We start from the raw sequence: 14,985 nt of genomic DNA, 5'->3' as shown, positions 1-14,985 counted from the left end.
CCTATTTTTCACTCATTATATTTTACCAAATAAATTGCTGTATACCCGGTACACAATGAAAAACTATTGCAAGGGGCAGATCAGGTATTGGCTCTGGGTACCTTGGGTTCTGGGCAAACCTTTAAGCCCTATATATCTCCGCAACCAGAAGGGTCCAGTGGACATAACAGTATATTGCTTCAGAAAAACTGCTATATTTAGAAGAAGGTACAGGTAAAAATGTAGACACAAATGGCTGTTTTTGTTTTAAACTCAATTTCCTTTTTTTTAAACTTTCAACTGGTACTTTTGATAGGAAAACTTTGAAGGATCTACACAATGACGCCTGTGGAATTCAGAACTGTGTCAACTTTTCAGAAATGCACAGCTTTCAGGGATCCACTATTGGTTTCACACCCATTTCTACCACTGGGCTTTGTCCCAGTAAGATATCAAAACAGTCTTGAAAAATGTGAATTTCTGACAGAAGTCTGCCTGTTCCTGAAAGCTGAAAAGATGGTCATTTTAGCAACACAAACACTTGGTTGATGCTATTTGCAGAGAAAATACAGACACTTTCTTACAATTTTTCCTAAAAAACTCCAGCTGCCTAAACTTACCGATCCGGATCTAATTTGAATGATAGTCCACGTGGTGTGTTAAAACCTCATGTATGGCTCTACTACAAGTGAAGTTTCTTTGCATTATGATGATACATGGGAAGCTGCTTTGCCCTTTGCACCAGTGTACATGTTACCATTCATTAATTTATACTTTCACTCCACTGCTTCCCATTCGCTGTCATGAAGAGAACGTACCTCTTCCAGTGCTTGAATAAGTTGCACGGTTTTCCTGCCCGCTGCAGTGGAGTCATCATAATTTAGAGACAGTATTTGCTTTGAGATCTCCCGGAACCAAGCTTGCAAGTTTTCTGAAAGGCAAATGAAAATAAAAGAAAATGTAAAATAACGTACCATACATGGGATCTGTATTGGTGTCCTTAACTCTATTGGAAAACCATGGATAGATTTCTCAACTACGATTGTAAAAAGTCCTTAGGTAATACATGTCAGAAATACAGTCCCTTTTTAGAAGTTACATGCTTTACTTCATCTTGCATTCCCTAAAAGCATTTACGTTTTTCAAGATGAGGAGTTTCTACAGTTTCTTGTCATGCAACATATGACTCTTGTATAGAGCACATTTTGAACTTTGAACTTACCTCCTGGTGTCTGAAAGAGATGAGGTTGTATGTGCGTGTTTATGTTGGGGCATGACTAAAAGCTCTGAAGCCGAGGTTGAAGGCAGTGAGAATTGCCTACAGTGCCTATAAGTAGGTCATAAAGGTGTGCAGACTACATGTCTATCCAATCCTTGGTCATTCTGTTACAACTGTAAGTGGGGGGGGGGGGGGGTGTAAGATATGCAGATGGGGAATTTCAGAAAGAGGTGAGGAGAAAAAGGACATATGTGTCCTACAGAGTGAAAGACTCTAGAGGATAGGGGTGATAAGTGGAGAATGTAAGGAACAATTAGGCACTCTGAAGACCATTACCCCTTCCACAGACAGGTGTGCACCCCTTATATTAAAAGCAGACTTTCACTGGCACCCAATATCGAAGACGAAATAATCAAGCTAAAATATCAACAGATAAGTCTATGTAGCTTGGCCATATGTATAGCTTCAAGGCATGTAGATGTAGAGTTAGGAAAGGTATATCTAAACTTCCCAATGTGCACTTACCCTTCAATATTCTGTCCACAATATTCTTGTGGGTCGGTATTCTAGGGGTTGATAGTCAGTAGTACAATCCACAGATCTTAGTAATGTTTCATTCACAGTTCTACCTTTTGAAAATTGAAAAATGTTCTATTCTAATTATTCATAACAATATCACTGTTGTTGTTCCTTTATCTAATACAGCCAACAAGCATTGCTAACACCAATATGCCTGACTTGTTCTAGGTGTATGTTTGCTGTTGTGTTGTATGCCTGCATACAATAAAAAATAAACTCACAAAGAAGCACCGAAATACTGGTCAGGTGGCAAACTGTGTGATGCACTGTATTTTAGCTCATGTTTTCACATCTCTGCTAAAGGATTTTTCTTATGGTTCTTAAACCATGCCCCTTTTAGAGACTGTCCCATCTTTTTCATCCCACTTAAAGTTTCTGGTCTTGCTAAAATATCTTCAGAGGGCTGAGAAACAAAAGTGGAGTGTCATGAATAAATTGGACTGTAAACAAAAGTGAATCAAGGTGAACCTTCCTCCTACCGTTTTTCTCCACTCGAGTAAGGGGTTTGACACCTGAAAAAACATCAGCGAGTTCTGTCATCCTCTCGGAGCATTCCCTTTTATAATTTTCCCACTTGGTTTGTTTTTCTGATAACATCTGCTTGAACATCTATGTAAAAGAGACACATTAACATACATTTAACTATATATGCCATATGTTTAGGTACGAGTGCTTTATCAAGCCACCAAGGCCAAGTAGAAGAGACACCAGTTTCTCCATACCCGATTCCTACTTTGGTCCTAGCCCTGCATAGAAAGTAATTGAGATGCAGACCACACACAGAGGTTTTGAGCATGGCACCATGTTGGGTATGAATGTTTTACTATTTAAGTGTGATGCAATCGTTCTTAAATCCCTAAATAGCCTGCTGCCAATTTGTAACTCCTGAAAATGTTTCGAAGTGTCTGACAAAGGACATTTGTGTTTTGCTCTTCCCAAGGCCCTGGAAATGTATATTGCTCCTCTTGTACTGCAAGTTTCAGGGATCCACACCAATTAGCACTATCGGAGCACAATTCCCGACCTTGGTCTTGCGCCTAATCTTCCCCGTGCACCTACCCATTGTCCTCCCTCTTCCACGTGGTTGCAAAGTACGAGCAGATTATGTTCCAATGTTCTCCTACAATGGACATTCATTGCTATATTAAGATCATCACTTAAGGGATTACGAGGAAAACGAATATTTAACTTAAGTTATACAGAGGCTTGAAACAAGCGAGTGTATATCAATTCAGACTATAAGGTCTAGTAAATGTATGAATTGATTAGCAGGTGGTCTCTCTACGATGTTTGTAAAAGGCTGCTGTTCTTTTTGTGGAAATGGTGCAAAATGCAGCAGCAAGACTGACCGTAGACATTTCCAAATTTCTGTTAGTCTCCAGGAGATTATTCAAACTTCACTGGCTACCAGTGAAAAAGGGCATTATGTTTAAAGCACTGTTAATTGTTCACAAAGCCCTATATAATAGAAGTCCTGGAGGAATCAAAACCATGTTTCAATGGTATATCCCAATCAGAAATCTACGCTTAGCAGACCATAATTTGGTTGTGGTCCCCAGATTTTGTCCAGCAAGATTGGGAGGCAGTGCCTTTTCGGTGGCGGTAGCTAAGCTTTGGAACGCTCTTCCTCGTCACTTTACCAGTCTGAAGATGCATACACCTTTCAGGAATGCTTTAAAACCTGGCACTTTACCCCTTATGGATATTAGAATTAACGGTGTAATTTAGAGGCAACTAATTGTCGAGTTGCATATCAGGACTAACTACTAGCACCTTGATGCCTTGAGGCATTTGTGCGCTCTTATAAATCTCCCTCATCATCGTCAGCTACTGGCCTTCCCACATGCGCTTTTTAGTCTTAATAGCGTGAAACAATCTACAGTCTGCTTAGCTTTTTCCTTGGCTTAATGGAGAACACCAAACAAAAGGAAGAACAGCAGAAAAAACAAGTTGGTGTTTGTTAAGATACCAACAAAATGATTATTCAAATCGCGTCTTGTATTAAAGGGCCTGAGGTACGGGACCAACAATAGAAGATGCCTGAAACCAGCAAAAAGTGATAAAGCTAGCTACATTCACATCAGTTCAGCAGTGAACATCCAGAATGCAGCATTGAACATGCAGAATGCATAAAGTATTTTGTCAACAGTCCTTGGTTGTTTGTGTTCATTTGACTGCACACTTTCTCTTGCTTAGCCACAACAGACTAGTTCACTGTATGTAACTACATAAATTATTGTTGAGGTCTCCAAAATGTAAATATACACTAATATATATATATATATTAGTTTTTCTGTAAAGAATTCGGACATATAGAAAAAAAGTTGTAGTTTGTGGCCCACTGAATAACACTTGTCAAACTAATAATTGTGTCAGTTAATATAAATGTGGTTTACATTGACTGTATTATCTGTTTCTGCCTATGATTTAATATTTCCTTGGGCTACAGAGTTCAGAAGTGCACACACACAAAGAAGATACATCTGTAATAAGCTACTCTCCACTGGGGACTCTTGTATATAAAATGGTTTACCAGAGTCCAATAAAAGTTACAGCGGGAGCTTTGATTCCACATCACAGACAACTACATCTGCAAGGCAAATCCATGAGGTGATTAGAATGACTGCAACTCAGTGATTTAATTTTAATTTTAACCCAGCTGTTTTTTCTTCAACAGCAGAATTCAAAAATGTAAATTGCCACAATGAATTTCATGAAGGAAATTGTCATTTAATGAAAACTTAATCATGACTATATTATGAAAACTAATATGCGATATAACCATCAGTAAATTAATATTAGCCATTGCTGCTCGTACACACAGAGAATTGTATTTGCCCTCACATTATAGTTTCATCTCTTACAATCCCAGCTTTCAAAAGCATACATTTTCAATCAATAGGCCACACATAAAACACTGTATTTCTAATAACCAAAATGACACATTCAGGCTCAGAGTGTGCCGAGGCAAAATTAATCTGCAATTCATGGCACTGAAACTCATCTCAAACACAAATGTATGTAAGGTTACCTCCTTTAGTGCAAACTCAAACTGGGCCGTGTCCAGCAAAATCTGAAAAAGGATCTTTGGGCTGGTTTTGGAATCCATTAAAATCTGGTCTTTTACCTGTCGCAGGCGCTTGTTATTAGGATCATAAGCTAGAAGTAACAACAAAAGTCATGAAAATACAGACAAGTGGAACATATTGTGTACTTAAAAAAAGTTAATTTGTCAAACAGAACATTTCACTAGTGTCACAAGCGTTAGTCTATGTATGATTGATATAAACGCACAATCAAACTTCAAATTGTATAAGAATTAGTACTAATAACCACATCCTGAGTGGATAAGGTTAACTTTATGCTAACTCTGCTACACCTATTCGAAGACCCATTTCTATCAAACCAATGAATACCTGCAACCTGTTTGGGTGATGGGAAGCATAGTATGAAAAATGTAACCCGCATCAACGTATAAATTAACTTACACAATCTCGATTCTAAGATTAGAATGCCTTTGTACATGAGTAAAGCTCACCTTTCTTATCAGTTGGATGAACATCAACAGACAGGAAGGCCCAATGCTACTTGAAATAGTTACCTGTCTCTGCTGTGTGAAGCATCAACCAACGGATTGCAACATTGCAATCTCTCAGACAATTCAAAAGCTTTGGAATGTTATCCAGTACGAACTCCTCCCTCAGGAAGCCCTCCTTCAGAAACTGCTGCACTTGAGGGTGCATGCACTCCACGATTGCTGCATATCGACTGGCCTTTACAAACAAAAAAGCTTGAATTAGTGTTTACATGTACAATTGGAAAGGCAACATTTCTGCTAGGTTCTTAATATTCAGCATATCTGTATATGAGTCAACAAGGAGTTTCCACCAGCCATGTTTATGACAGTGCAGACAGGTTTTATGTTTTAAGTAGACTAAAATAAAGTACTTGTATGTTAAGGTTCCCTAATGTGATGTAACAGATTTCACTTCAGGATTTCTGCACTCCTCTGTAAGAAACAAGAACTGCAGGTTTGATTACCTTTAGGATACAAGACCAATATACCGGGGTTATTTGACCACCGTAAAACGTGAAGGGAGCCTCAGGCACACACAGCAGCAGCCATGCAAAACGAGGGAAAGCAGAAAATGCTTTAGGCAAGAAACAAGCTAACTGTGCTGTTATTATGCACCAAAGAAACCAGGCATTGAAGTAATAACTGCAGCAGAGATAAAGCTGGATATTCAGAACTGATCAAAGCAGCATGTTCAAATTTAGTTAGGGCAGGATTCTGGGCATTTCTGCACTGGTGCACTCAGCAGAAGGCGAAAACCCGCAATTGTTACAGGTTTACAGGTTTCCACTGTGAAACTTCAAGTAAATTTGCTCCTATCACAGGCAAGAGTAAATACATTTTGATGGTCAACAAGGGGGCAAAACACTCTCAAATTAATGTTGGTGTATGTGGGAAAGAAAATTGCTCTACAGACAAATATGACACATAAATGACCTTTGCTAATGCCTCTTTTGACTTCCAATTACAGATGCAAAATGTCCCACATGGTGTAAGTTCTACGGCTTGGTGCACTTTATGAAATCTAAAACGGACACAAATTACTTCAGGGTATTTAGGTGAATCCCTAAATTGTTAGAAATCTACTCAAAATGTATTGTATTGCAATTGCATTTATATAGTGCTTACTAACCCTGACGAGGCGTGGAAGCGCTTTTTTGGCGAGTAACACGCTACTCATGTAGTAATAAGTCTACAAGATCACGTTTCTAACATTTAACACTGGCCTTTATGAATCAGACACAAAGTAAAGAATAGTGGGAGAAGAGTAGCTGTACAGTCATGTGAAACATCAACATTTTGTAAAGATTCTAAAGTGAAGAATTACCAGGTAGACAGCGAATACTTAGGAATAATGATTCCTGCTAACGTTTTAGGCAAATGTAACAAACCTAGGATTCTTATTTAACTAAAAATGTGCTAACTGAAAGGTTTTACTGGACAAAATAAAAGCACTTAAAAATAAATAAAAGCTGGCAAATTAAAAGCAAATCCATTTCAATGTAATGATAGCACAAACAATCAAATAAGATGCTGCTTCAGATGCTGGTCTAATAAACCGACTAGCCAAACTCCAAACCTAAAATACAGAACTTAATGTTATTGTGCAGCAAACATAAAAACCTTGCGGTAGAACCACAGAGCACATTGCTCATTAGCCGTTATAGAAATCACAGAATTTGCCAATGAATACACTAAATCTGATCCTTACCTGTTCTTTGATATTTGCAATATCCAATGTGTAATTTAGTGCAACCTTTGCAGCTTTGTAAGGCTCCCAAGCTTCGGCCAAATTTACTGTAATTCCCATGTAAATACTTATGATCTGATTAAAAAAGAAAAAGAGAACATCACTAATTGCTTGGCCTGACATAATTAATATTACATTTTATGCACAAATATTTTGTCTACGTTATTAGTCTTGATAAAAAAACTAATATATGTGGTTTTTGAGACAAACAGTGCACATTCAAAAAACATTTTGGTTTATTTTATGTACATTTATTGTTAACTGCAGAAATTAATAATGGCTATTTTCAACATAAAATCAGTTTAACAACAATAAAACTAACTAACCCAATTATCAGGGAAATATTTATCCACTATTTCTCTCATCTTGGCTTGATGGGTGTGAAGAATAGAAGGCTGGAAGTACAACACCACATACAGGATCGCAGCTTGAGTGGCGAGGGCTGTGCTGCGGTGCTCTGGCAGTGGATAAGCAGAGACCTAAAACACATGACAAAAAGAAAAGTACAAAACATAAGCATTCAATGCCTGTTTTAATTCCTGGTCTAAAAAGAACATTGAGCGTTAAATTCTGAACCATTTTATTTTGGACACATGTCCTGGCACCACAAAATGGCAAATTGACTAATAAGAATGACTATTTTGGGTGCATTTAAAGTTTAGACTAAAATGGGTGACTGGATTCCGAAAATTCAATATTTCAATAATACTAGAACATGTACATAGGTAATGCGTAAGATGGGCTGACAGATGTAACATGGTATGTGCTAGAAAGGAGGATATTGTCATGTGATGCTGTGAATGGAATGCTGAAAGTGGACAGTGAAGAGAGATAAAACACAGAAACAGAGAAAGAGACAGGTAGAAAGAAAGAAAGAAAGAAAGAAAGAAAGGGGAGTTCAGACAAAATTCTGAATTTAGGAAGGTGTCATTTCTTTCCGTTTCTTCCAAATTGTTCTTAAATGGAATTTCATATAAAATCACAAGAAAACTTACAGTTGCAAAATGTACTGCATAAAACGTATGTAGTGAGATGCATGCACAAATAGTGGAGCAGGAATGTATGGCTGCTTTTGGCTCTCTACAACTGCCCACATTTGGACCAGCTTCCTCTGTAAACCAACATATCTGAATTCTTATATTCAAATGGCATAGCTCTAGGATAGTCTCATTTAAGTTTTAGTGGCAACTGAAGCACTAAGAATGATTTAAGGGAGAGACCTGTGCTCTGGTTCTAGAGAAGGAGGCTCTGATTGCAAAGAAATCCATCAGCACAGTATTTGCTAGCGAGCATTTGGTTTCGGTGGAACTCAATGGGAGCTAAAAACAGGGTTCACTTGGTGAGAACTGGTGTGAATCCAGTGGCATCTGGTGGGGCTTCACTGACAGTGGCCATGGTGGGCTTTTGGGGGCATGGAGGAGCCACAAGGAACTAAGAGCAGGTGTTAAAAGGTAAGCAGGCGAGGCAAGTGGGTGCAGAGGTGGTCTCTGGATGTGTGTGCTTCGAAAGAAAGGAGACTGCAGATAAAAAAAAGCACTGTGAAGAGAGGCACTGATGATCTATGGTACCAGCTGAGATTTGGATCAGATATATCAACACAGCTGAGAGGTCAGCTTGGCAAGGGTTACTGAAATGGATAAGAATTGATATGCCTGCGACAAAGAGCTGAAAAGAGAAAACAAAGCAACACCAGCAAACAAAAACACTACAGCACTGATTGAATGGGTTCACTACTGGGGCACACATTGGAGAAACAGGTGTCTGCTTTGGAGTTGCATTGTGTGCTTACTCTGCATGAGCTTGCAGAATAGCATCACAAAACAAGTGCCAAACCTGCTATGCTTTGTCAATGTTTGAGAGATACACTTCACCATCCATGTTTTGCTGTGATTCATTGTAAACAAATTACTGAAAATTACCATTATTTATCCATTAGGATGTTGCCACCACTTTAGGAGAACCCCAATGCTTACTCTGTTCCTGTTGATAACATTTAAAGCTCACTGGATTTTATTCATCCTGATATAATGCCAACAAAAATGTAAACACTCTTAGACGTGCAGTTTTGAAGCTCCATATGCCCAACAATATTATGGCCCAAGGGAGGAGCCAAGATGGCCGACGGGACGGACGCTTGAGCTCCCGGCTCCGTAGACCGTCTGGCTTCCTTTGTTAATCCTGATCAATTCTCCTGACCTGCGCCGCCCTACCGCCGCGGATTACCGGCACTGAAGTGACTGGCGTTCTCCTGACACCTTTGTCGGCGGGTTTGGCAGCGGACTCGGTGTTTACCGCGACCTTCGGTGTTCCCACTGGTCCCTGCGTAGATGGCCGCCGCTGGACGCCGAGGGATGTGGATGGGGTGCTGAGCTGGAAAACTGCGAGCGGCCGCGGGGGTGAAAACGCTGGCTGTGCGATTGGAGTCAGACCCTTACGTCCGGGTCGGACTCCCCCGCGCGCTGGCAGTGGTGTGGACGACGTTGGAGCCCCCTAATACTAGCTCTCCTCCTCCACCCTGAAGAAAAGCGAGCGGACTCCATTTTGAAGCGTCTCCCTGCGGCGAACGGCCGGTCCTCGCGGTAACCGTGGGACGCTCTCGCCCGGTGCAGTTCCCGAGTGGAGCACAAAGCCTTTTCCGGTCTCTACATCCTCGGATCTCCGGTATACATAGTCATTTTTGTCCCGCCACTAATTGCCCGCAGTGGAGATGACAATGGCGCCTGCTCTTCTTGCTGAGACGCTGGCTGACCCTGGACTCGCAGTGTCGGCGCGCCCATGTGCCCCGGAGCTGATTGCCGCATCGGAGGAGCGGCGGGATAGTGCGGACCGATGCTTGGCACGGAGAGACCCGACCTGTGGGGATGTATTGGCCGCCCTCGTGGCGTTAGAGGTGGCAATGCAGAGTACTTGCCGGGCGCTGACCCGGAGAATCGATGAGGCACTGTTTGCAACGGGACGTTCCCGGCTGGAGGATCCCCCACCGCCCATGTTTTCTCCTGGAGGTGAAACAATGTTGCAGAGCGGAGGGACGGTGGCGCGGAGTCCTCCTGGCTACAATGTAACGCGTCAATCCATCGACGCGGAAACAGTTGCAGGGACACCCTTCATTTTGAACGCTGTGACTCTACCTACGAACTACCTGTTGAGACCTAGCCTTTCACTTCCCTTGCCAGATGTTACCCTGACTGCACCTATCGCCGGAGCTACTGTGGCATGTTACTGCTGCGTTTGGGACCCTGCGTTACGATACGTCTTCATTGTCCCCTTTCCTCGAGGGCGGCCATCTTGTCTCTTTGTCCTGGCTGAAGGTGACTCGCAGCAATGGACGGGCCTGAATCACATTTGCCGGTCCGGACAGGGGTGATGGCATGCTCGTTGTCGCTTTGGTTGGATTGGCAGACGGGGACCTGGACTGATACACGTTTTGCAATATTGGCTGAGTAGTTTTTAAGGACCTGTTTTTGTTACATGTCGCTGTGATTTCGCCTCCTGTTTCCTTCTTCTGCCGGGGGGAGGACTTGTGCAGTGCTGAAGTGCTGGGTGTTATCGATTCGGGACCACTGGGTTTACGTGGGTCTTTTGGTACTGTGCTGTACATGGCGCAGGATGTATGGGCGGCGCGGGGGTCCGGGAGTTCGGCAGTGGGGTGGGCTCCTCCCCGCTTTTCCTTTCCCTGGGAGTAGTAGGGTAGTGCACTCTTCTTTTTCTCCCTGGGTTCAACCGTGATTTTATGTTTTTTTTTTTCCTTTCTTCATTTCTTACTTCTACATTTCGGGTTTCTATGGGGCGACAGACACGTAGCTAGGGGGGGGTAGGCCATAGCCTCGGCATGCGTGTAGGGTGGGGGGTTTTCTTCGATACGTTTTTTGTTTCTATGGGCCTTCTTTTCTTCTCTTTCTTCCGTCCTTTTCTTACGTCTTTTTCTAGGGTCAGTGGGGGGGACTGGTGTTAGGAGGGTAGCGGCGGGGAGGCACACTTCGCTGCATATCTATATCCTGGTATTTAGTTTCGTGCCGCCATTTTAGATGTGTTCACTGTTAGTTGACTCTCCTGGTGGCTGTTACCCATTTATCACATGATCGTTTTGTTCTGTACACTGATCCGTTCTAGCTCTGTATCTCCTTACATTTAAAAATTTTTAAAATTAACCTTACTGTCTCCTGCCACCCGGTGCATGTGGATTTTTGTAACATAGGTTGTATGCTTTTATGTGCTGCCGGGCCACCGGGTGGACGTATATTTTGCTATCAAGGTTCAGAAGTGTCGAGGCCGACCGGATGGTTGTAGGCCCGTATTTGTCTTGTACACAGAGATAAATAAAGGTTTTAAAAAAAAAAAAAAAAAAAAAAAATATTATGGCCCAACATAGTGATATCTTTTTATCGCCCTCAAAAGGTATTGACACTGAAGTGTCCTGTCCAAGATTTGCACTTGCGGCTGGATTGCTACACACAAATCTCGCTAGCAGGCATAAAACTCTCTGAGGTATATCTTCAGATAAAAGCTTCGGGGACACGATGAAACTGGACTCAAAGCATATACAATTGTTGAGCATATTGCTGGCAAATCTCACCCTCAAGGAGGGTCTTGTAGCATACTACCTCTTTTAACTGGAGATACTGCAGCAGGTTTTGCACCACTTAACAAGGTTTGCGTGTAACACTCCAGCTGCTGGTTAAAATCCTGGAAAAAGCGCTAAACCACTGAACCTTTTGGGCTCAATATAAAACGTACCATGGAGCTGGGTATGCGGAGCTTCAAAACTGCAAGTCTAAGGCAGCAAAGGCTAGACTATTATGCACTTAAGTGCATTTTTTTTTTTAAAACTTCAATTAAAGTATTGATAGTAAAGAAAAAAATACTTTATTTATGCCCTTTGAGGGAGGATGGTATAACGTAGGTTATACCATAAGCACAGGTAAGTATATATCACCTTTGAAGTTTGCATCTGTCTTAAGCAGCCATCTTTCTGTCCTTGAATATTCAATATCACTGTTCCTAATCTGCTCCGATATCCTATAATACTAGTCACCCAGTGGAGACCCTGGGTATTTGAGCGTCACCTTTGCAGTCCTCAACACTGTTTGGCTACATGTTGGTCCCTGCATACCCCACATGTATTGTATCAGCTAACACCATTATCTATTTTACTATCTGTAGTCTTATTGTATTTTTGGTTTTTTATAACTCTTTTTTATTATTACATACAAAGAAATTGGTCAGTGCGTACAGGAAATCATTGTCTGAGTAAGTTTTACAGAATCACAATCATGCAAAGATGTCATACATTGTGGTTATATACAATATGGGATGGTTGCTTTTCATGTACATTAAGGCGACAGTGGTTCGTCAAGGGAGGGGACAGCTGGAGGTTGTAATCTTATTTTAAATATGTATGTAATCACAGCCCACCAATTCCATCAGCCATATTAAATACCTACTTTTCTGAGTTGATGGTCTATGAAAAATAAAATAAATATGAAACTGAACCTTGCAATAACAGAACATATTTATTTAACTTCATATTAAAGCGTTCACATTTTTAAAAGCCCCCAGAGTACGCGAGATCTAATTTGTTCCATTTCACCGACTGGCTGTACCACAGTAAATTACTATTTCAATGGGTTCTGTAGCGGAGTATTCAATGAGAGAACCAAAGAACTCTGGAAGGAAATGTTAACAGCATGTTTATTCCCAGACGTTTCAGATGGTTTACTGGTAGTGTCAGATGCAATTATACATTTAAACATTGCTCACAAGTTCATTTGGTGCCTTTACCTGGTTGTAAATATCATCGGATCTCAATCGACCGATGACCATGCTGATGAAGGTTTCACTAATAGGCACTCTAGAGAAGTAGCTCTCAGGATAATTGACAGGCCTTTTAGCTATTGGCTGGCTTGAAAAGCCGGTGCTCCTGAGCAACTTGCAGATGTCATCCATATTCGAGTCAACAGATGACCTAGCAGCACTAATGCAATAAAAGAAACCATCAAAATGATAAAAGGTTAGTTTTAACAGCTACTTAAGTGATTTGGTTTGAGCAAAAATACAGAATAAAGTCCATATTAGGTGGCAAACTATTCCGAGGTCTTGTCGGTGGTGAATCAATATGTTACCACTAATTTGCATCTGCTACGAAAATGAAATAAATCTCTTCACAATCTATTTATAGAACTAATACACCACCAACCGGAGAGAAACGTAAGCAAAATTAGTGCACAGGAAAAGGTGTGAAATGTGTGAAGATGTAATCCCGATACGGGTGAAAACTCCTAGTTCGACTTAAATCAGGATGACCAGCCACCTAGGAATGTCTGCCCAGTTGGTTTATCTGTGTTGTGTTGGGTGTGTACATTGTTCCGTTTACTCTGTTATTTTCAATTATTTTTCATTGTCAAGTCATCAATCTGTCATGTTTTTCCTACAGTGGGACCACCCCCATTTTCCTATTCTTTTCATGGTCAACCGTCACCCTGCCTGCTATCTGTCCCACCATTCGCTATGGTTTCTTTTCATTGTTGGCTTATTCTGCATTCGCTTTTGTCGCTTCTCTGTTCACCTACTGCATTCCCTCTATCCTCCAAACTTATCAAACCTCTTGTCCTTTTTTCTTCTCTTATAACCTGCTGTTCAACTGTTCCGCAAAATTCCAATCTCACCATTGTTCTACCACTTTGCTCTGTTGCGGTTCCATCTAACTGTTTAGTGTTTCTTCAAGTCCTTTGTGAGGCAGGTTCCTGCTCTCATACGTTGTTTTACTTGCAAAATGTACTTACACCCTGAAAGGGTTGATTTGTGCTATATACAATTGTGACAAAGAAATGGGTACTTTTGGGAGCATGTTAACATCTAATCATATGGTGTGTCTGCACAGAGTTGTTTGTACAGGGTTCTGGCTAATTTATTCCATACGATGCTGGGTTTGTATCTTATGGACCATGGAAACAAAATAATCTAATAGTCTAGACAATCAGATGTAAGCATAGAACAGAGGAATAACTTATATTAAGAAGTGCATAAATAACACCACATTACCATATTGTGTAAACCAATACTGCATGGTATTGGAGACCCATTGCAATTGCCATTCAGACATACATGACTAACAATTCAGTAGAAAGATCTGACCCAGGATAAAATCGGATCACATAAAAACTACATAGATATGTAGGCTGGTTAATGGTTTTAAATAGAGAAGATAACTGGAGGAGGATGGGTGCTTCGCAGTCACAGATAATTCTTCGATGTGATTGAGTGATTGAGTGATGCGGTGTCAGTGTTGGAAGTGACAGAATCTGATTTGTCACATGTCCAACAGGTTGTGCAGGATAAACTAATGATATAATTGTTGTATGATGACCTTCCTAAGGATTTTGAGGAGAGAAAGATGGCTCTATACAAAGATGAAGTTGTGATGGTTATGGGGGATGGGGGGTTTATTTTATTTAGTATCGCTTGATGCAGTGAGATGCATGTGGGTAGGAAGTAATTTAGGATTTTGCAGGTCATTGACACAAGGACAGCTATATATGGCTTGCTCAGGTGGGTCTAGAGTGAACAGATACCACAGTCTGAATTTCCCACAGCAAGTTTCTGGTGATTTTTGGTTTTAATCCTTAGTACGCACAACAACCATACATGTACACTGAGGGTCCACTGTGGCAAGGAATGTGACCCAGAGTCGGGCTACCGGGGCACACCACAGCACCATCCTTTACGCCGCTTGGCTACACCCAATTCAGTGGGCTGAGTGTGGTGGCAACAACAGATTATAATGGCAGAACAGTCCTTTTACCCGTCACCTGTCAGAGAGACTTACGGTCTCACCTATCTTGTTTTATGTTAATCTGTCATTCCCCTGCACATAGGTCTTTCTCTCCT

General features: G+C 41.2%; 1 protein-coding gene across 1 annotated transcript in view; it reads right to left on the bottom strand.

Moving 5' to 3' along the window:
- The window catches only part of WASHC5 (WASH complex subunit 5), a 330,547-nt gene that overhangs the window by 277,129 nt on the left and 38,433 nt on the right, over positions 1-14,985 (bottom strand). Inside the window, exons 6-12 of the mRNA XM_085604961.1 lie at positions 12,880-13,072; positions 7,428-7,580; positions 7,063-7,176; positions 5,379-5,550; positions 4,809-4,936; positions 2,257-2,386; positions 798-910 (exon numbers count right to left, since the gene is read on the bottom strand). Coding sequence (XP_085461087.1) covers positions 798-910; positions 2,257-2,386; positions 4,809-4,936; positions 5,379-5,550; positions 7,063-7,176; positions 7,428-7,580; positions 12,880-13,072 — 1,003 coding nt within the window. The remainder of the gene's footprint in view (positions 1-797; positions 911-2,256; positions 2,387-4,808; positions 4,937-5,378; positions 5,551-7,062; positions 7,177-7,427; positions 7,581-12,879; positions 13,073-14,985) is intronic.

The sequence above is a fragment of the Triturus cristatus genome, chromosome 5_1 (assembly GCF_964204655.1).
Source record: "Triturus cristatus chromosome 5_1, aTriCri1.1, whole genome shotgun sequence".
NCBI lineage: Eukaryota > Metazoa > Chordata > Amphibia > Caudata > Salamandridae > Triturus > Triturus cristatus.
Note: the sequence above shows the minus strand (reverse complement) of the source record. Positions and strands in the feature narration are given on the sequence as shown.